Source organism: Lampetra planeri, chromosome 23 (assembly GCF_965212315.1).
Source record: "Lampetra planeri chromosome 23, kcLamPlan1.2.h2, whole genome shotgun sequence".
NCBI classification, from domain to species: Eukaryota; Metazoa; Chordata; class Hyperoartia; order Petromyzontiformes; family Petromyzontidae; genus Lampetra; species Lampetra planeri.
Window position 1 is genome coordinate 4,767,024 of NC_136129.1, and position 21,734 is coordinate 4,788,757.

General features: G+C 49.5%; 1 protein-coding gene across 4 annotated transcripts in view; it reads right to left on the reverse strand.

Annotated features, from left to right (window-relative positions):
- Window positions 1–21,734, reverse strand: part of SMCHD1 (structural maintenance of chromosomes flexible hinge domain containing 1) — a 102,758-nt gene that overhangs the window by 45,865 nt on the left and 35,159 nt on the right. For all 4 annotated transcript variants that reach the window (XR_013587260.1, XR_013587261.1, XM_078604837.1 and 1 more), the window contains exons 16-33: window positions 21,550–21,632; window positions 20,923–21,036; window positions 20,010–20,090; window positions 19,270–19,386; window positions 18,448–18,592; window positions 15,187–15,286; window positions 14,882–14,954; window positions 14,179–14,318; window positions 13,630–13,764; window positions 12,923–13,150; window positions 12,132–12,280; window positions 11,214–11,302; window positions 10,135–10,247; window positions 9,090–9,257; window positions 7,558–7,683; window positions 5,773–5,852; window positions 4,805–4,962; window positions 620–738 (exon numbers count right to left, since the gene is read on the reverse strand). Coding sequence is in view for 2 of the 4 variants with exons in the window: in XM_078604837.1 (XP_078460963.1) it covers window positions 620–738; window positions 4,805–4,962; window positions 5,773–5,852; window positions 7,558–7,683; window positions 9,090–9,257; window positions 10,135–10,247; window positions 11,214–11,302; window positions 12,132–12,280; window positions 12,923–13,150; window positions 13,630–13,764; window positions 14,179–14,318; window positions 14,882–14,954; window positions 15,187–15,286; window positions 18,448–18,592; window positions 19,270–19,386; window positions 20,010–20,090; window positions 20,923–21,036; window positions 21,550–21,632 (2,218 nt within the window). In the remaining 2 variants the exon portion in view is untranslated. The remainder of the gene's footprint in view (window positions 1–619; window positions 739–4,804; window positions 4,963–5,772; window positions 5,853–7,557; window positions 7,684–9,089; window positions 9,258–10,134; window positions 10,248–11,213; window positions 11,303–12,131; window positions 12,281–12,922; window positions 13,151–13,629; window positions 13,765–14,178; window positions 14,319–14,881; window positions 14,955–15,186; window positions 15,287–18,447; window positions 18,593–19,269; window positions 19,387–20,009; window positions 20,091–20,922; window positions 21,037–21,549; window positions 21,633–21,734) is intronic.

The window sequence follows — 21,734 nt, forward strand, 5'->3', positions numbered from 1 at the left end:
TGGAAAAAATTCACGAGGACGGCATGGCCCGGAAGATGTGTCGTCACATGGAAAGATATTTTGCCTGTGCATCTACAACACGGTATTGGTGGTTGGCGTGCTGGTGACATAGGTGGGAAAAGTGAGGTTACTCTCGGAAAGAAAGCCTCCATTCATACTGGTGCAGAACCTTCCTTAAAAAAAACGCTCTTCAGACTCCCCCGAACCTCCTGGACGAATACAGAGCTACGGCCACATCACCCGCAATGTGCCCAAGGTCATAAAATGTTGGGCTAGAGCCTGTATAGAACTTGGGATGGGCGAGCACCATACGTGTCACAGGCTATGGGGGCTACATTGCGGATAGCAGAGGGCCAGGCAGCGACGTCTATTGTTGTCCTGGACTTGCATGCTCCCCCAGCCACTCTCTCTCCATCATCACCAGCCTGCAATGACCAGCGCGGCCAATGTCTGGTCAAACATTTTGCCGTGCCCTCAGCCGGCAATGGACGGACAAAGGGCTGCACGACACGTAACGTTACATACGGACCGTTATGTAACTGCACGTGTGCGGACACGGTCGCAACAATGTAATTTTAGCGGATAGGGGAGCTGTCCAGCTGGCACTGACCCTGCATACCTTAGAGGGAGACTTGGGGGAGACTTTGGTGTCTGCATTCCAGATCTTCATGCTCAGGTTGTTGGGTGTCACGTTCTTCATCAGCTTCCCATCCTCAGCCAGAACTTGCACCATGAGGTCTGAGAGCAGGTCACCGCATCGAGCACGTGGCGTAAATTGTTTTGTAATTTTGTTTGTCATTCAAGAACCCAGAATACAAAGAAGATTTTCCGAAGATGAGGAAAAACAGCAAATAACGTGGACCACACCCGGAGCAATACACCCTAAAAATTAGAGACTGACCATGGGCGTCTCTGAGCTCACTGCCCTACAATAGGGGAAATGATCGGGGAGCAGGTTAAATGTGTTTTTAATGCTTTCCAAGCAAGGTTGAAAGCTTTTTCCCCATAAGTTCTGTCCGTCAATCGCACCCATCCGTAACGAGGCGCAACTATACACCTCTCGTAGAGATGATCCAATATGTATATGGTAATAAATAATTTAGTTATACTGCATCGGCAGTGGTATGCACAGGCACAAATAACAAAAAAACTCAACGCATTCGTCAATAACGTTGTTTGTGGCATTAAAAAGGAAAAAAAATACACAATCGGTGATGTTTTGCACAATAGCCTTTTTTCAGAGTACACCACTGGGATTGTAATGATTCACACCACCCCAAAGCGGCTAGGAGAAGCGCTGGCTCAAACATTTCCACGTGGCCTCGTTTTTATTTTTTCGAAATTTTCCGTATGGTTTCTACGATTTTAGTTTGATCCAGTCTCTTCAATGTAACATCGGCCTTTCATGAGCACATCATTGCTATGCATTTCAAGTAATCAATTCTCACACGTACAGTAAAATGCAGAGCATCACGAGCATAAGATTACATTTATATCAGAAGAAGAATTAATTAAACACAAAAAGCCAAACTAAATCCAAAGACTCTTTTTCAGGAGGGGTTTTAATTTTTAGATGTTTTGAACCAATGTTTTGAGTATTTCTAAGTTTGCCAGGAAACCAGAGCATCCAGAGAAAACCTATGTGCATGAGAAGGCAACACAATCACCATACACAGATGGAAAAAGATTGAGGTTAGTCCACTTGTTATACCATCTTCTCACGGCGAGTCAGGGCACATGGCACCTCGACGCCCAGAGGAAAGGGAGATTCACAACATCTGTGTAATCCACCCACCCTCGCATCCAAAATTCTGTACTACAGACAACATGCGTAGCCACCACAGCAAGATGGACAGACACGTCGTCACAAAATAACCGGCACTACAACTAATAACATCGTTGCCATCATGACCACCACCACCATTCCAAGCGCCCACTGAATGCATTCTCACGCACACACTATTGCTCCCAATTTCCGCCAAAATAAAATGGTGCATAACGGCCACTCGCTTCTGAGGGAGATAAACTGCAGTGCAGACAACGCCTCGATTCAAGCAGGTTTTAAACAGCGTTGGCACGTGTGTGTACCCACGCGACGACAAGAATAGACCTTCCTGGAAAGCACGGCACTAAAATATTCATGGCCATGTCTTTTTCTGTTTTCCGCTGTTTTTGTTTTAAAGGAAACGTTGCCACAGAGAGATACGGCCCTCCGTCAACCGCACGTAGAGCCGCGACGGTGCAAGCGCCATGCGCTCATCACGACTACAAAAGTCAAAGTGGTTTCCTCCAAAAGTCAAAGTGCTTTCCTACTTGAAGAAGCAAGGAGACATTGGTGTTCATCTCCTATTTGCAGCCCTGCAGAGAGCCAGCATTGGATATTCTGCATTCTTATGGTGGCAGCGAGGCCATCCATAGGAAACCGCTGTTGACCCTTTCCCAAATTAGTACACATTTCATCGACACCGAAAGCATGGTTGGCTAAGTCAGCCAGCATTTTTAAATCGCAACCTTCCAACTGCGAGTCGCTCCCTCTTCCACTGGGTAAGCTGGCCAGCTTTGTGACACCAGTGTTACAAATGTATCGCTTCCATCACACAGCACCGTGATGTGTTTATTATTAAAAATGCTAATCCTTATTTTCATACTACAGGGTTTTTTGTGAAGTCATTAGTGATGGGGCTGATACCATCGCCTCATTACACATGAGAATGTGATATACGTTTTAGAAACGTATATCACATGCACGACATCCTTCAAGGGTCTATCTTTCACAAAGGGCTGCCCTGCACTCTCCTTAGCTGTGCAGATGGGGGCGAGTGATTCGCTCTGCATCGAGCTGTTGAATTAGAGCTGTAGAATTTACAAAGCCAGATGAGGCTAAATCAAAGCACAAAATCTAATTTTTACACGGTCTGGGACTTCTGAGATAATGAAACTCCCTGCACATACCAAGTCTCATTGGCTTAATCTTCCTAGCAAAATTGTTTTAATTTGGATCGGATGCGCGAATTGTTTAAGGTCACGCGCGGCTTCAAAGACTGTTCCGTCCTAACACGGAACTGAAAAATGTGCCCCTTTGAAGTATCATATTTAGCTATGGCGTGTGTATGGAAGCACGTGTGTGCGCGCACGCGTGCATACTTGTTGGCACGTGTATGTGTGTCACTTTACTGCCTTGGTGACAGCACAAACACAGCTGGCTCGTGCCTAATTACCGCCGATGGCACCGGCGTAACGGTGCCATTCAGTGCCCATTAAGGGGCCGTGCTGGCAGCAGAGTCGACAAATCTCGAGAAACGACAACCAGGCTCAAGCACAACACTGGCTGTGTCGCAACTGGGAACCTCTATCCATCATTAATCATTCAACCGCTCATTAAGCTGCAACAGCCAAAACGAAGGCAGCAATTTGATGAAAACGCACAAGCGCGAGCAAAATGTTAAATGTAATGGTCCTGAACAGGCCCGATCTCGTCGGAACTCGGAAATTAAAGCAGGATTGAGCGTGGCCAGTACTTGGATGGAAGACCACCCTATGAGCGGCTTGCAATCCGAGGGTTGAGCGTTCGACCATCATCCCTCCGGGGCCAATAAAATTAGTTTAAATTTGTATGGAAAACAACAGAAAATGTCCTGTGGATACACTTGCCCCTGCCATAGTAATGCGAAAATTCCACAACAAACAACAAGTTGAGTAGGATTTAACTTTAACTCATACGCTTAGGCTGCGAGGTGGCCAAAATATAGCAGTACAGCATGGATTGTTGAATCCATCTTTGTGGAGATCTAAGTGTTACCGCCTCATGTGTGGTGGGTTTTATCTGGGTACTTAAGAGTTTTCTCACATATGAAGCGAAATTATCATTAATGGCGATGAACAAACAACCCAATGCAGGACGCATCTGAAAAAAAGTGTCCTGAGACTAAACAAATATTCAGTGGTTAACTCATAACAGTTTTCTTTCGTGCAATGATTGGTGACCAGGCCGAGCTGGTCAAACTCGCTCTACTTGAGCAGTTGGTTTAATCTCAGTGGGTACGCAGATTCAAAGCCAGCAGCCCAGCTGTGCTGGCAAGGGATCAGTATGATGGTTCGCTCACTATTTATTGACAAAATCAACCACTCATGACAATACTAATACGTACACATACAAAACAAATATCCCTATTTAGCCCTTTGGACTCTAGTGGCGAAGTGCTTTTAACGAGAACCTACTCAGGCCAAGACAGAGGAGTAATGTGGCTTGCATCTTGCCCGGCCACCTTTGCGTCCCAGTTATGTAATCATCAGCTGATGACAGATTCATTTGTCACTTCTAATTAGCGTTATGCATAGCCAGGAATCAAAACCTGTAATCGCACCGCTGCTCTCCATAATCGCACAGACACACACAGAGACAAAAATATACCCACACAACAACCACCACCACTTGCCACTAAGTGGAGGTGACATCACCCACAGGTGCCTGAACAGACTTTTTTTGGTACAAGTGCTGTAAGCGAGCACGTGTCAATGTCGGCATGGCACACGAGGAGGTGGGTGACCAGCAGCACTCCCGGCCGCCTTATCCTCCCAAATGGCGATATTTACTCATCACACCAGATAACCAATTGAGGTAAAGTTGCCCAGGACCGGTTCAGATAATCGTCACTGCTATTGGCCGTGAGCGGGAATCGAACTCGAGTCGCGTATTAGTAGCACAGTGCGCTAACTGGTGCACCACCGCTCCCCACACTCACGCACACTCATACATACACACACAATGTACCCACACTGGGCAGTCTGTGTGTGGTAGCCATGCCTGTGAGGATGCCTCCCACAGTGTGCTGCACCAGCTTGTTGAAGTCCACCAGTAGCTGCGTGGCTTTGTTGGGATCGGGCAGCACGGACAGGAGGATCTTGGGCCCCTCCAGCACCTGTTTCCCCACGTGGGCCTTCAGCTGCAGCGTGAAGTCTCCGCTGGAGTGTGCCGCACACACAAGGACAGAGATCCCCCCCGTATAGCCTTAGCAGACTGTTGGGCCAAGCGCAGATAGTGAGCAACTACGAAGGCCGGCACGGAACCCAAGGGGGTGGGTGACCAATATCACGCCCGGCCACCTTTGTCTTTCCGGTGCTATTTACACAGCGCACCAGGTACTCATTTAAGGCTGAGTTGACCTAGAGGAGGCCCAGGACCAGTTCAGATATTCTTCACCGATGTTAACTGCGAGCGTGAATGGAACTTTGATAATCTGGTTCGTTGCCTTGCACGCGAACCACTGCGCCACTACTCGCCATGCACATACAGGTGTGCACAGCATAAATACACAAACATACACACATTTTTATACATGCATGTGTATATACCGCCAGTTTTTTCAACCCACTGCAGGATAAGGGCCTCTCCACTCTGGGTGGGTCATGATGTTTACGTGACCTACATCACCACATTGGTCAACATACATACATTTATCACTCACACATAAGCATACTTATACAAAAAAAACACATGCACACGCATACATGTACAAAGCTCTCCCGAGTAGCCTTCAAAAGGCTGTTGGAGCAAGTGTTGTTAGTGAGCGCCAATGAAGGCCAGCACAGCGCACCTATGAGAGAGTGGTGTGGCCAGCACCAAACCTGACCACTGATGTCTCCCCAGTACTGACGTTTACAAATCCCAGCATGCACTCATTTATGGCCGAGTCGACCTAGAGGCGACCCAGGACCATCTCACATTCCACCTCTGCCCCTGCTATGCGACGCGGCGTGGAATGGCTGACTCACCAGGGCGCGTTCACTTGCAGGACCCCAAACTCGGCCTTCCCTTGCTTGTTCGTCTTTTGAGTGGTGGCAGCCGGAGAGAGCTGTTCCACACAGCCACGAGGAGTCAGCGCGACACCACACACAAGCAACATAGCGCAACACAGCAGACGCGCACAACGTACATGCACGCAGGCCAGGCATGGTGTTTTCCGATTTTCAGTTCATTACAAAGCATGGCCTAGGTATGAAATTTCGGATATACGGTGTCAAACCAGAAGCGATGGCACGTGTACGTAATTGACGTCGCTCCTGTGCTCTTCTCACCGCGCAGTGTCACTTTTGTTGGCACGAAGACAAATCAAAGACAAGAATTCCCCCCTATAGCCTTGACAGGCTGTTGGGGAAAGTGCTATTATCGAGCGCCTATGAAGGCAGGCACGGCACCGAAGGGGGTGGGCGGCCCTCACCATGCCCAGCCGCCTTGGTCTCCCCAGTGGCGATGTTTACGTATCACGCCAGGTACTCACTTGAGGTTGAGTTAACCTATGGGAGGCTCAGGACCGATTCAGATAATCGTCACTGGTGTTGGCCATACGCAGGAATCCAACTTAGGTCGCTGAGTTCGTAGTGCAATGCTCTAACCATTATGCTACCGCTTCCCCATACACACACACACGTCCACATGGTGACTGGGGTGGCTGGGACACGCTTTCCCGTCGCATTACCGCTCCCTGAAGACAAGTCACATCTGCGTGCATACACGCTGGGGGGCAATGGCTTCGAAGTTCATGCCACCTCCTCTCCGTCAGTGCCCGGGTCCCCATTGGGGGAAGGGTGGGGAGGGGAAGCTAACGATCCAACCAGTCGTGACTGAATTCTACCAACTCTGACTCTGGTGTGACTCTCGGTGTCAAAACGAATTCGCTAACTAAATAAATAATCCACACGCAATGCCTGCACCGTCGAGATGACCTGGGGAAGTGCTTCTCAGGATACACTCCGCATGCTTCACCACAATCCGTGTATTCCATCTCCGTTTTATTCAAATAAAAAATCCCTGAGTATGGCACTCATCTCGTTAAGTCGTCAGCATATAAAACCTGTACAGTGCAGAAACGTGTAGACTACATGGCCATTACAGGATCAACAACGCAACCCTCTCATCCATCGAGGTTCGTTGGGATGTACTGCGATGATGCCGTGGTATCTCTGCTGATTCCATCCACTGCTAAAATCATATTGAACCACAGACGTATTTCTTTGGTTTTGCATTGAGTAATTAATCCATCAGAGTGAACAAAAATGCTAAGAAAGTAAGCCGAGTCCAGAGGGCGTTTCCCCAAATGCCCAAGTAATTTCTAAGAGCACACTACCCCCTGTTGACCGCGGAATGGACAAGAGACATCTCTCTTTCCGAAGTCCAGTAGGAGTCACATGAGTCCTTTAATGGAATATGTGGGTGTCTTGATGTGCCACATGGGTGCCTTGATGTGTTGCATGGGCATTGTCAGCAAAGTGCCTTTTCGTTGTCTTTCCCCAGCCATCTAAAAATTACGCCCAATTTACTGTCCTGAGCCAGTGGTGGAAGCTTCACATTCCTATGGTGGCGACGAGTCGATATCTAGGACATCCAATGTTGACTATTCCCCATGAAGCGGTACTTATTGTATTGACCCGCAGGGGATGTTGGGCTGAGACAACCACCGACCAGGATTTTAGCTCGCGGCCTTCCGATTGCGAGCAGCTTGCTCGAGCGCTGAGCGACATAGCCGGGATCTCATACATGAAGGAGAAGCTGGAACAGACCTTGAGCGAGTGCGGGGTGATGAGCTGCACACGGACGTTCGGCTGCTGGCAGGGGTTTCCCCACTTGTCGCACAGCTGAACCGTCAAGGGCTTCTCCAGGCTACTGTAGTTGTACACAGTGATGGGCTGCACGCGCACACCATCACAGAAGACAAAGATCTCCACGATATAACCTTTATACAGACTGTTGGGGCAAGTGCCGTTTGCAAGCACCCATGAAGGCCAACGCTGTACACCTGGCCAGTTGCTGATGTTTACACCCAAATGCACACACACACAGCACTAGCTACTCATTTGAGGTTGAGATGACCTAGGGAAAGGCCCAAAACTAGTTCAGATATCACTCACCAATGATGTTAACTGTAGTTGTCAATCGAACTCAGGTCACCGGTTTGAAATGCAGTGCACTAACTACTACAACAGCGCTCGACACCCACACACAGATGCGCTCGAGCATACGTATACATGCACGCACGCACGCGCGCACACACACACACACAACGCCAGCAACACCCACGCTTCTATCTCCACAATGCCAATGTTTTTGAGATCACTACACTAAGACTAAGTAATCATTTCAGAACATGGCCATGCTCCGATTCCAATTGTCATCGGTGACGAGCATCATGGCCAGGAATTGAAACCGGGATCCTGAGCTCATAGCTCTGCACTGCTGGCCAACCATCATACCCCACCACTCACCGCGTAAAGACAGGCACACAACACAATTAGCAACTCAGATGAGCACAGACGATTATTGACTTTAACTTCGCGTCGACCCACGCACTGCACATGTGCTCAGAAAACATCACACGTGTCGAGAGATTTGGAAATTTCGGGGCAGCTAAGCCAATACTGCATTTCATTATCCTTATGTCAGCTAGTACCCAAGGGGCAGTCCCATGCTCGCTGGAGCAGAGAGATGCTAAGTGATGGGTGGTGGTGTCTATGCACGCCTGTAGTCTGGCACTGTGGAGGCGAGGGATAGTGCGACACAAGAATGTTGCAAAACTCCCTTCCTGTGGTACCATACGCTGGGCTCTCCAGGAGGCGGTACAGCAGCTGTGGACTAATCTCCAACTGTTCCATCTGTACAGGATACACAGAGTTCCCCCCTTGCACATGTGGCTTTTCTCCAGGTCCTCCTGTTTCCTCCCATATGTAAATACTCATTAATTCAAGCCCCCACCCAGTGATTCAATGCATTGTCATGACTCAAGCATCGATTCTTTTTGTCTATTTGTCACCGTATGTTGCCATCTGTGCTGCCTCGGCCTCTGTTCAAGTGAAGGGTCTCACGACCTTGCTTTCTTCCCTCTGTCTTTCACCGAATGACTGCCCTATTTTCTCTCCATAAAATAAATATCCCCACCGTTTCTGTTCGTCCCCTCAAGATACGGTCGGTCACATTCCGACGATACATGAACCCACATCATATTGTCCTGTAGAATGCAGAGTAAATTTTGTTTTCAGATGCTGCACCAAGTCTGCGACGGTTGGCGGTGAGCGCGAATAATTAAGAGTGCAAGTGCCTTTTGCGTGTCGTGCCAGGGCAGCAGCTGCAGCGTGGCGGGCTGGCCCGCGTCGAGGGTGACTATGAGGTGTTCTTTAAGGTCCTTGAGCGAGAATAAAATGTCCCTGGGGCCCAGGGGGCCTAACTGGAAGCGAATGCCCTTCACCAGCACGCTGCCGGAGCACTCCTGCCAAACACAAACACACACACACGCAATTATTATTATTATGTTTATTTACCGAAGGAACCCTGACCGAGTCTCAAGAAGGGTCTTGCAAGTTCCCGCAGTTGGTGGCGATGGCTGTGGTGTATATTACATTCAAGTAATTTGCGGGTAAATTCTGAAATTTGGGAGTGGTATGGCCAGAAATCTATCTGGCCACCTTTGTCTCCCCAGTGCTGATGTTTACACCTTGCACCAAGTACTCATTTAAGGATGAGTTCACCTACAACAACAAAAACAGCTGCCATTCACCACTAAGTGATGGTGACATCACCACTGTGCTTGTGCTAGATGAGGTGCCAGGTGGCAAACCCACCACCACCTCTTCGTCATGTCAGACAACAACACTGTGGTGTTTGTGAGTGTCTCACATCCACCACCGTGGATAACCGTAATACTAGGACGGGTGCGAGGGACTGGCAACCCCCTTCGCCATTAATTAATTTACTAAAGAACCACAGCAAACAGATCCAAAAGACAAAGATCCCACGTATAGCCTTAACAGGAAAGTGCTGTTAACGAGCACCCATGAAGGCCGGCATGGCACACGAGGGGGTTGGTGGCCAACACCACGCCCTCCGTCTCCCCCAGTGGCGGTTTACAAATCACATCAGGTACTCATTTCAGGTTAAGTCGACCTAGGGGAAGCGCAGGACCGATTCAGATAATCGTCACTGGTGTTGACCATAAGCGGGAATCCAACTTAGGTCGCCGAGTTCGTAGTGCAATGCTTTAACCATTACGCTACCGCTCCCCATACACACGCACACACACACGTCCACATGGTGCCTGCGGGCGGCTGGGATACGTGGGCGCCAGAGCGATGCAGCAGCGGACGCACCTGCCAGCTCATGTTGAGCGTCGAAAGGTCGAGACCTTTGGCCGAGACATTGAGCGCCGTCGCGAAGCCGGACGACATCACGGTGTTTCCGAACTGATCCGTCACTTCAACCACTGTCGGGAGTGTGAGGGGCAATGGGGTCGAAGGTCAGTCGAGGGGAGGGGGGGCAGGGAGGATAAACAACAAGAAATCCCACCATATGACCATCAGCAGCCAATCAGAAAACTGCTGGATAGAGCGGTGCTTTCTGGTGGCCGGTAGGGGACAGAGCAGGAGGTAAAGAAGCATTTTATTAATTATTCAAACCACCCACACGAGCCCCATAATCGGCACTGGGCTTGCAATGCTGGTGACCATGGTCTGGTGTTCTACATATGCTGGCTAAGTTGTAGGAATGTGGAGTTTGCACCATTTGGTTGAGCAAAGGTACTCCCTTATTAACGTAAACAATGATACAACATACAGTTACAAGTTATCATAATGGCCATTGCTTATCCAGAAGAGCAGAGGTGCCACGATTAATCCCACAAGGCATTTCATGAAATGCGCCGACGATGATGTGTAGAGATCAGCATTGGTGATAACTGCTTGTTGAGAATTCACGCAAATAATATCCAATTTAAACCTTGAGGCTAACAAAACAAGCGAGACGAAACAAACCAAATAAATAAACGAGATGGTCCAATATAATTGCAACGGCACAAACTATGCAAGAGAACATTGGTTTAATAATAATGTAGAGGGGGGTCTTGGTTTAAGAAAGGTGCCTTTAAAGAACTAAAGTTCGATTCCTCGAGTGAACCCAAATGTGACCACCAATCGTGGGAATTTTGGAGACGGACGGCGAATGTGTGGAAAGAGCTCTAGCAAGAAGCACAGGGCAGGACTGCACTCAACTCAGAGGCAGCGACGCATTGAGGCAGCAGGAGCAAGGAGCAGATTTTTCTGAACAGTTGGAAAGACCGAGCGATTAAAGAAGAAGCGCCGTGAGGGAGCGAGCATGAGGGGTGAGCCATTGCATGACCACAGTTGAGATGGAAAACAGTGGCGCGGTTGAGGCTGCCGGTTTCCACACTCACGGATCTCAGCGCTCAGCATCTCGTCCAGTTGTATGATGGGTAAGCCTTTCAGCGTCACCCTCAGGTTCTTGGGCTCATCCGGGATGGCTCTGTGCCCACCGATCGACCACAAAGACAAAGATCCCCCGTATAGCCTTAATATACTGTTGGGGCAAGTGTTGTTAGCGATGAATGCTGGCACGGCACACGAGGGGGTGGGTGGCCAGCACCATGCCCCCACAGCGGCAATGTTTATACATCATACCAGGTACTAATTTGAGGCTAAGTCGACCGAGTGTTGGCCATGAGCGGGAATCAAATTCGGGTCGCTGGGTTCATAGCGCAGCGCACTAACCGCTGCACTACCCGCTCCCCACACACACGGACACCTCTATTAAACTGTTTGAATGTTGCAGGGTTATTCTAAAGATAAAGTCGTTTGACGATTTTTTTTTTAATTCAAGCCATCTTCAACAGCACATCACGAGAGCATTGCAACCCGCAGCCGAAGTGATGGCGAACACCGGTGACACTGCCACTGTGGTCACGCGGTAGCTAGAGAGATGAGGCTATAATGACAACTTTTGTAGACCACCAAGTGTCTCTGTGTGCGTGGAGTTTTATCGACCCAGCTCCAACTTCTGTTCGATTATTATCATTTAATAATGGCTGATTATTAAATAATATCATTGTGCCTTAGCTTGGCTCGGAGAGTGCTGGGCAAATTCCGATAAACAGCATCACCACTCAAGTGGTGTATCTATCGAGTGTGCAGGCGGTGCAACTGCTCTGAGAACCACGCACCAGAGACGGGGCCCGATTGCGAGGCTCCAAACGGAGCGGCCAAAATTTGGACAGCGGGCCGCCTTATTTCATTCCTTGCAACCGAGGCACCATGCCAACCACTGCTGACAGTGCGCCCTGCTGCGTAGCGCCCACCTGATGGTGAAGGAGGTCTCCAGAGTGTTGTTGTCGTCCTGGAAGAAGATCTGGCAGTACTTGGGCTCGCTGGCGAGCGTGGGAACCTTTACGTCCGGCAGAAGGCCCTGCATGAGTAACTCCCGGTTCACCTTGGGGGTCCACGTCACCTTCAGCGTCCGGCAGGTGAAATGAAAGCAATCATCAGACGGAACCATCTCTTAACGACCGTTTAATATGCGCTCTCCCCGTGTGGCCTAAACTTTTCAGAATGTCCATGTCGAGCTGGGCCATTCATCACTTGTCATTGTATGCCAGGCTAAAGTCAGCAAGACCAAATGTCGTGCCCAAGTGAACAAATGAATGAATGAGCGAGAGAGCACATGGGCAAGCAGGAATGAGAGCAAGCGGGCGATAGGATGAGTTTGTTACAGAGCAAGAGAGTAAGAAAGCAAGAAGGTAACAGGATGAGCAAGCGAGTCAGAGGGTAAAGAGGGCAAGTGAATGAATAAGTGAGCAGAACGTAGGCGAAGAGGGTGAGCTTGAGTGAGTGAGGGGGAGAGAGGGCAGGAAAGTGAACGGGAGAGTGAGAACACAGGCAAGAGGCTAGGCAGGCGAGTGAGCGAGTGAGCAAATGAACGAGTAAGACAGAGGGCAAGGTGAGTGACAGTAAACGGGCGAGTGGCAGGATGAGCAGCCGAATGAGCGGGTGACAGGGCAGGTAGATGACAGGGCGGGAGTGGGGGGGGGGGTGAGTGCGCGAGCACGCATGCGAGCGAGCGAAGGGGAGAGGCAGGGGGGGGGGACCCCACCCGCATCTTGGAGACCAGCGTGGCGTTGACCATGATCTCGCGGTCTCCCTCGTCGTACAGCTTGTAGAGGAGATTGCGCAGGTGCTCGCCCGCAGGCCAGTTGATCTCGTCGGCTGGACGGATGAGCGTGGCGCGGTTGTTGCCGAGGTTGAAGATCTGGATGGAGGCGGCGCGGCTGCTGGGCTGCAACTTCACTTTGCGCTCCACGGGCGGAACTTCTTTGTTGTTCTGCGGCGCATCGGCAGGACGCCGCGATGTCAATGCTCACGAAACGACATGCCGTTGGATTCATCACGAGACAATATATTATTTATAAAATTCCCCCGTGATGTTGATTTTTATGAAAAGATATTAATTCTAGATTTGAAGCTTTCGTGACTGCAAGGATTCATACTCTTAGGTTCTTTCGGTAAAGTCACGTAGGTAAAAAATGAAATTAATATTAATTTTCACGTAATTTTTCACAATATATAATTTTTAACAACATTAATTTTCACAATAATATATTATTTTTCAAAATATAATTTTTCATGAGAGGTAATAGGTGCCCCTCCACAAGGGATTTAGGCACACCCAAGTAGTGTGGCGGGCACATGAGAGTCTATCCACTCGGAGCATGCCAAAAGGAAATCTTGTCATCGTACTGCGTGATCTGTTTGTATCCGTAGCCTGCGCCAAACGAAATGGCAAGGACGCTGCACCGATACCTGTATGCTAATGAAGGCCGTGATGATTTTATCCTCCTTGAGAGAGGCGATGTGGATGGGAGGCCCCGTGAGAGTGGCCGAGCTGGCGTTGCTGCAGTCCGCCATGTACACGGGAAGACCAGGGGCGCCCTCAAACTGACAAAGACAAAGAGGCCCCATTCAAAGTTACGGAATGTTGGGGCCAAGTGGTGTTAGCAAGCATCTATGCAGGGCGCTGGAGGTGGCGGAAGTGGCCAGAACAATGCCCGCCGCCTTTGTCTACACATCACACAAGGTACTCATTTGAGGCTGAGTCGACCTAGGGGAGGCAAAAGACCAATTTCAGATAATCATGTGTAGGACGTGAGCGGGATTCGAACTCGGGCACTAACCACTGCACTGCTATTCCCCACACACGCAAACACATGCAGACACACACATATACGCAAGCATATTAATAAAATGCAATTAGTGAACCCTCTGGGGCACAGTGCCACCAAGTTACGTAGGTGCTCCGTGAGCATGCCCTGCTTGCTCCACACATCACCGTGACTGCGAGCGTCCTCGCACCTTACTCTGGATGATCAACTTAGGCAGAGACGAGACGTTCCCCGCTTTGTCCATGATATCCACCGTGAAGTGCAAAGCGGTACCGTTCTCAACCAGCAGCAGCTCCGCTTCGGGCTTCACCCTCAGCATGCTGGGCGGGCCTGCACACATACAAAGAGAGTCAAAGATCCCCCAGACTGTTGGGGCAAGTGCTATTGGCGAGCGCCTATGAAGGCCGGCACGGCGCACGAGGGGGTGTGGGTGGCCAGAACTACACCCGGCCACCTTTGTCTCCCCAGTGCTGATGTTTACACACCACACCTGGTACACTCTTACGGCCGAGTTCACCTCGCGGAGGCCCAAGACCGGTTCAAATATTTGTCACTGATTTTGGCCAAGAGCGGGAATCGAAATATGCCTGCACACATACTCACGCACAAAGATTCCCCGTCCAGTCGACACACTTTTGGGGTAAAATCCATTGTTGCGTTGAACTACTAGGCCCCAAGGTCTACGATCTCCACTTGCAGTCACCCTCGTCAACCGGCACTGACCAGTGTGCCAATGTATGGTCAAACAACCCCCAACAACTTGCACAGCTTGGGGAGGCCCTCATCCGTCAGTGAAGTAACAAAAGGGCTGCGCGTGTACGCGTGTACGAGTAGACATGAGCGTCGTCAAGCAGCGTCACTCGGACATTGCCCATCGCGCAAGCGTGTAGAACCTGGCAGCAGACGGATCTTGAGCATCTGCGTGCTCTCCTTCAGGTTGGGCACCGTCACCTTGAGGTTGAAATTCTGCACGACAAGAGAAGAGTGACTGTGAGTCGGGCCTAAATGCACGGTTTGATACGATAGCAAAGCATCCTACTGTTAGCGTCTGCGGCCCATAATGGAAGCAGCGCTGAGGCTGGAACCATGTGTGCCAACATGTGCGCGCATGTGTGCGGGTGCGTATGTGTATACGTGCCCAAGCGCGTTTGCGCGCCAGTGTTTGTGTGTGTGCAAGTGTGCACACGCGTGTGCCCACCTTGCCCTGGCAGTGGTGCACCGTGCCCTTGGCGGTGACGCCCTTGAGCAGGAGGGTGGTGCCCCTGATGACGGTGCTATCATAAGACAGCTCTAGGCCCCTGCAGGGAGACATGGTGCGGAATTATACAGAGAGCGAGTTGGGGTCACACAAATTAAAACCGATCTGAGCTCGTCGGGAGTCACCAACTCAGGTAACGAATGACGTGTGGTCTGTATTCAAATCATCATAAATGTATCCGATCTCACAAGTTAAGCAACATTGAGCCTGGGTTTAGTATTTGAATGGGCGACCACCAGGACTGGCCAGGTATTGTAGGAGTTGATACTGACAGATGGCCAGGAGACGGCTGTGAGTTATACCCCCTCGTACACATGGATTTTCTGCAGGTACTCTGGTTTCCTCCCATAAGCCAAACACTCATGAATGGACTTGGCCAAGCATTTAAATGCAGAACCCTAGTGGAGAAACGACGACCGTATGCGATGTGCTTACCTTTCCTATACTTTGCACCTTCATCGTGTTTCGTATTGTTTGTTGTTTTAACTTTCTGACCCGCCCCTACTGAACATCTTTGAAAAAGTGCTTTATAGCTCATCCTCTAGTATAAATAACAATTATGATTCTGAACACAGGTGTTGTATGTTGCCATGGGGGTCCATTCCCAGCAGCAGTGCAGACCACTCCACTGTTGTACTGTACAACGTTGTGCTGCTAGTTTTAGCATAATCAGTCACTTCTGTCACTGCAGGGACAAGCGTTTGCGATTGATAAAAATGTTTTGGGTCAGATCAGAATCAGAATGTTTATTTATAGTGGAGGAATCCGATGAGCTATACAGCTCTTTTTCAGAGATATCCAGTAGGGGCAGGTCAGAAAATTATAACAATATGAAAGCACGATGGGAGTGCAAAGTAGAGGAAAGGGAAGCAAATCACAAAAAAAAACTATTTTAATTTTACCAAGTAAAGCCCCCTTTTTTTAAGAAGCGACCTAGCCACAAATGATAGCTCAATAAAGTGGCTTATCACGTGGAAATTTATAGCAGTCTCCTTCACCCGACAGACCCAAATAAATAAAGTTAGCTGGCTGTGTCGGGTAGAGGAAGGTGCATGACAGACATTGGAATTGTACTCCCCGTGACACGACCCAAAAATCTCTTATGAATCATATTGGTTGCGAAAGCATCAAGTGTTGTTCGGGGCTTGTGAGTTAACCTGCGGTCACCCACTAAGGGTATTTGAAAGTCCTATTCGGCCCTCGATAAGGCAAAAGCTTTTCCAACTATGCCGTAAAACGCATGGAGCTGCACGCCGCCAAGCGGGGTCAAGCACACTTAGAAATATGTCGCAAGTGGGGACTGGCTGCTGGCGCCAGTAATTTATGCGAAACGTGTGTGTGTGTGCGCTTATGGAGTTCATTTGTGTGCATTGAGTCCACATGTGGAGTGGAAGCAGTCGGGGTCTGGGGTTTTTTGTACCTTCTCGGAGAAACCAGGTGTGTTCAATTCCTCCTATGCATGTTTCGCGTTAACTCTGACCGTTTGCATCCGTCGCAACTGATTTCCAAAACCCGGCACGCGGACGTGGATTTATTTGTTCTCTGGCTCAGGCCAAGGAGGGGGGGGTTACCCTCAGGCCATTGCAGATAAAGTAATTTGCCCGTAATCAAGTGCCTAAATAAAGGCACGTCACAAGAAAAAAAGAATGTTATATACATGTAGCATTCGCCTTTCTGTATAGACGAGCGTGCGTTTATAGGTGCTCGCTTACAGCACTTGCCCGAACAGACTGTAAGGCTGCACCAAGGATCTTTGTCATGGATTTGTGCATGTGCATATACATGTAAATACATGCTGGGTGCATATATATGTACGTGCTTATGTGTTTATGGGTGTGTGTGCATTCATTCATGTTTGCAGTGAGTGGGTGGAGAGGTAGTTCAACCACTGAGCTACAAACCCAATGACCGAGATTTGATTCTGGGATGCGGCTAACATCAGAGGCGAGCAATGTCAGAATTGGTCATGGGTCTCCCCTAGGTTAGCATGTATATGTAACATGTGTCTATATGTGCGTAACGTAATGTACGTGCGTAGTGTGTGTGTGGTTATATACGCGTCTAGCATGTTTGTGTGTACGTATACAGCACGTGTGTGTGTATTATCAGGTGGTGCAACTGCCAGCCATCTCAGTCGGTGAACCCATAACACCTGAGTCTATCCAGTGACCTCCTGCCAGCAAGCCTTGCACACATCACGGCATCTCAAAGGAAATCTAACCTGGCACAAGCGCTGTGGTGAAGTCACTGTCGGTTTGTAGCAATTGCCAGCCGTTGCTGTTTTTGTCGTGTGTATATATGTATGGCGTGCGTGTATCATGTTTGTGTATAGTGTGTGTGTGCATATATAATATGTGTGTATAGTGTTTCTCTGTCTGTGTCTGTGAGCGAATCTTAAAGCAGCTGGTGTGCCGACTCCTGACTGGCGAGGCTGGGTAATCCGAATAGTCAGTGTGCCAGCCCCAGAGAGCATGTGCACCACCGACTTGACAGTTTCAATTTCCGTTACAGCCACTCAGCTAATTTCTATGGGGAAATTACCAGAGCCGCGCTATCAGTTGCAGACGGATCCCGCAACATCAGTCACATGGGCAAGCCATTGGGCTGGCATGTCGTAGAGTGTCGTAGAGTCGTAAGCCACGAAACGTCACGCAAACTCAACTGCATGTAGACTTGAAGAATGGTGCCACAGGCTCCCTATTCAAGCCCCTAAGTCCACCTCTGCTGTGTGGGAGGTCACTCATTCTCTTCTGTCATACCCAATTGTCTGCAACTCTTTTCACCCACCCACCTGTAGGGTTGACTACCTGCCCTGTTCAAAGCCAGACAAGAGATTCTTATGTTTCCTCTGCCGATGACTGGCTGTCTCTATTAAATAAGCCACACTTCATCTGCTTTTTGATGCCATATGAATCAAAATTGTATGATATTACAGAGAAAAAAAATATCCATTTTACTATCATGCGATGAACAACTCGAAAGAAGTAGGAAACTGCAGCTCTCCAAGAGGTTACTTGAGTAGATCTCAACAGCAATTCTTTGAAATCTCCTTCCTGTGGGCTATTCTCTTACACCGGCTGATGCTTTGATTGCTGCTTTGATTGTGAGAATAACGAATGGACCTCGCGTCTTACAGAACGATGACAACAGGGGAACTGGAATCATATCTCGACTGAGCCAACACAGCGATTGGGCACTCACGCTGCCTCCAGGATGGGCTTGAGTCCCATTGGAGGGCAACTGTCGTGGCCAAACTCGTCCTTCATGTCGAGCGGAATGTTGAACGGGGTGCCAATGAGAAAGGGTGACTCCAGGAAGCCCACGGTGAACTTGTCTGGCTTGGCCTCTGCGCGGGAGTGAACATCAGCAATTACAACTTCAACATCCTGGGACTCTGTATTTTCCGGACGTAGTGCGCGTTGTTTTGCACAACGTCCGACGTTTCGCTCGATGTGCTGGGAGCCCCTGCAAGAACTGGATTCAGTACATTTATTTAATTCAGTTCCTGAACAAGCTTCCAGCAAATGGAAACACAACGAAGAGCTATGCAGCACATCCACAAAAAACTAATGAGTCAACATCCTTCAATGCGAATGCAGACAGGCACAACCGAAGCAAACAGTTGTCAATAACCTGGAATGTTTCTTTGTTTTGTTTCTATCTTTGTTATACTCGCTCTGGTAGCCTAAACGTATCATCAGTATGTCGTTAGCATACCACTCCAATAAATCTAAAATAATCGACTCCAATGCGCACGACTCAACACGTGCATTGGGAGTAGCACCACGGAAACCCTGTAAGCCTCTGGCAGCTGTCATGCACATTGGCCGCCAAATCTTGCACCATCCAAGCTCAGTCAACCCGAGCCTAGCTTCCCAGATCTGCCCAGAACAGGCGCAAACCCCGGAGATCAACTTGTAGGCTCGCGGTCATTAACAGTCTCTTGTCTATCATGGTCTCCCGTGTTAGCCGCTGTTGGTGGTGCCGATGGCGTGGAGCGGTGGCAGTGCAGGTGACACGCACCGGTGACGGTGAAGTGTATGGCTTCCGAGGGCAGTTGGTGCCCGGAAAACATGTTCCCGTTGCTCTCGTTTAGCACCTGCAGCCGCAGCGTGTATTTGCCCCGCTTGTTAAGGTTCTCTGCAAAATCACAAACATTACAAACAACGAAACGTCAATGTGCGTAGTGTCCAATGCAAAAGCAGTTCATGATGCTGGGCGGAAAGTGTGTAGCGTGACTATAAGTATGCATAGTGTGGTGGGAATGTGTGTGTGTGTAATGTGCGTGCGTTATGTGTGTGTGGATAGCGTAGTTCAGTTTTAAGTTTCTTTCGTTTAACCTGGTGAGAACTCAAGATAACCAGGATATAGTCTCATTTGTGAGGGTGGCATGGGGCATTAGCCAGCCAGTAGGGGGCAATGACTAGAGGGAGGTCACAGGCTGCGGCATGGATACTGTGCAGGAGAACTTTCGAATTTGCAAGGGGGAACTAAAGTGCAACGTACGACACCACATGAGCCAAATGCCTGACTTGCACAACACACAAACACACAACATGAACCAACTGCCTTACTAAGACCATGTTGACTCACAGCGTAAACATGTGATCTCCCTGCAAGTGTTCGTTCGAGTGGAGGGGGTGGGGTACGGTACCTAAAAGGATGAAAACCACCGGTATGAATCCAAATTATATTGTATAAGAGGTGTTCGTTTTGTGGCTCATGACTTCAGTTTTAACATCGAGTGATTGAGAAAGACTCACCCATTTTCTTAAACCAGAAAGGCCACTTGCTGCCTCCGTGCTGGCTGATGTGGGACACAATTTCCTTGTCTCCGCTCGTAGCTGGAGTGAACGACGCAAGCAACACAAAGACATCCGGTGTGCAGACACCCGTCTCGCACATCATCCGCTTCGAGAATGCATTTAAAAACCTTCAAGGTGTTTTTGGATTGCATCTGCGAAAGTCCGAAAAACCCGCTGGAACTGCAAGATGGCCAATAGGTGGCAGTACAGAAAGTAGTTTATTTAAACACATTCCTGCTGCCAAGGGAGCTGGTAGGAACGTTGGGTTGCTCGGTCAATGGCCAGGGTCAACGGCGGCGTGGTGTATTCCGCAAATATGGCCGACTGTGAGGGCGGGCACAAGCCGGCGTGAGTAGGTTAAACGTTGAGTTTTATAAGGGCACCACGGGGTGACCAGCCCCTCCCCACCCAGCCCCACCCCTCCCACCCCCACCCTCCCCACCCAGCCCCACCCCTCCCACCCCCACCCTCCCCACCCAGCCCCTCCCAACCCCTCCCCACCCTGCCCCTCCCCACCCTCCCCTCTCTACCCAGCCCCACCCCTCCCATTTTTGGATGCACGACGGACGGACACAATAATCCCCTGTGGGCTGGTGTAACCAGGAGGTTCCTACCAGTATGATTCTCTAGAGTACATCGAGTGTTATCCTCCCACGTGCACAACTCTTTATGCATGGCCATCACAGCCATTCTTGTTGTACGCAATCATATCATGACTCATTCTGAATGAGGGAAAAAACGATCGACTAAGGGCAATGATGATGACTTGTGTACGAACTTTTGACCTTTGACCGTGGTCAAAAAGTCTGCAAACTCACCACTCAATGTAAACAAGAAATAGTGACTGGGTGGTGGAGGACTGCAGACTCACAGTGGAACAGGATCTTGAGCTCCACCAGCAACTTGCGAGTGGAGGTCTGGCCTCCACCGGGCAGCTTCTGCATCGGGTCACCGCGCCTGTTTAGAATTTCCACGCGCAGGGGGCCTGCGAGAGGGGCCGGCAGAGACCATTAGGCAATGTGGCATTGGTCAACACACGCGCCACCACCATAAAACTCCGCAGTACAGTCAGTCATCTGCATCAACTCATAATAGCAGGAACCTCACTCAGAATTGGCTGCATGTGGTCAAGTGATAACATCCCAATCTCTCTAGCTTGTTAAATTACTTATTTAGTGTGCGTTTGTTGACACGACTTGACTATCGTGGTCTCCATGAACGGGATGCTATGCGCAGTGCCTGCCTGCTGTCTGGTCAGCTGTTTGACCAGACCACCGTCCCAGCTCTGTCAGCATGTGATGATTCACACATTCAACAAAACTTGGGTCACCCACAAAAGTGCCGGGTTGTGTGCTTTGCCATGCATGCTGCTCACTGTCCGCTCTGTCTGCTGCATCGTCGCCCTTAAACTCCCCTGCATTGCCGCTGCGCTGTTGGGAAACGCACTTCCAGCCATGAGTAACAGCCTCGTGTTCCCAGTCCCGTCGAGGATTCTCACCTATGGGGGTGCCGGCCGGTCTCTTATCACTCTCGGTCACTTCTCCTCCCTCGGGCCAGGTCACCAGGAACTTGTCTGGAAACCTACATACACGGCAGTGCACACGCACACTTTAATATCCATGCATTACATTTTTTAAAAGGTTGCAAGGTACAGACCTGCAATTGCTTGCTTGCGCCAATGGA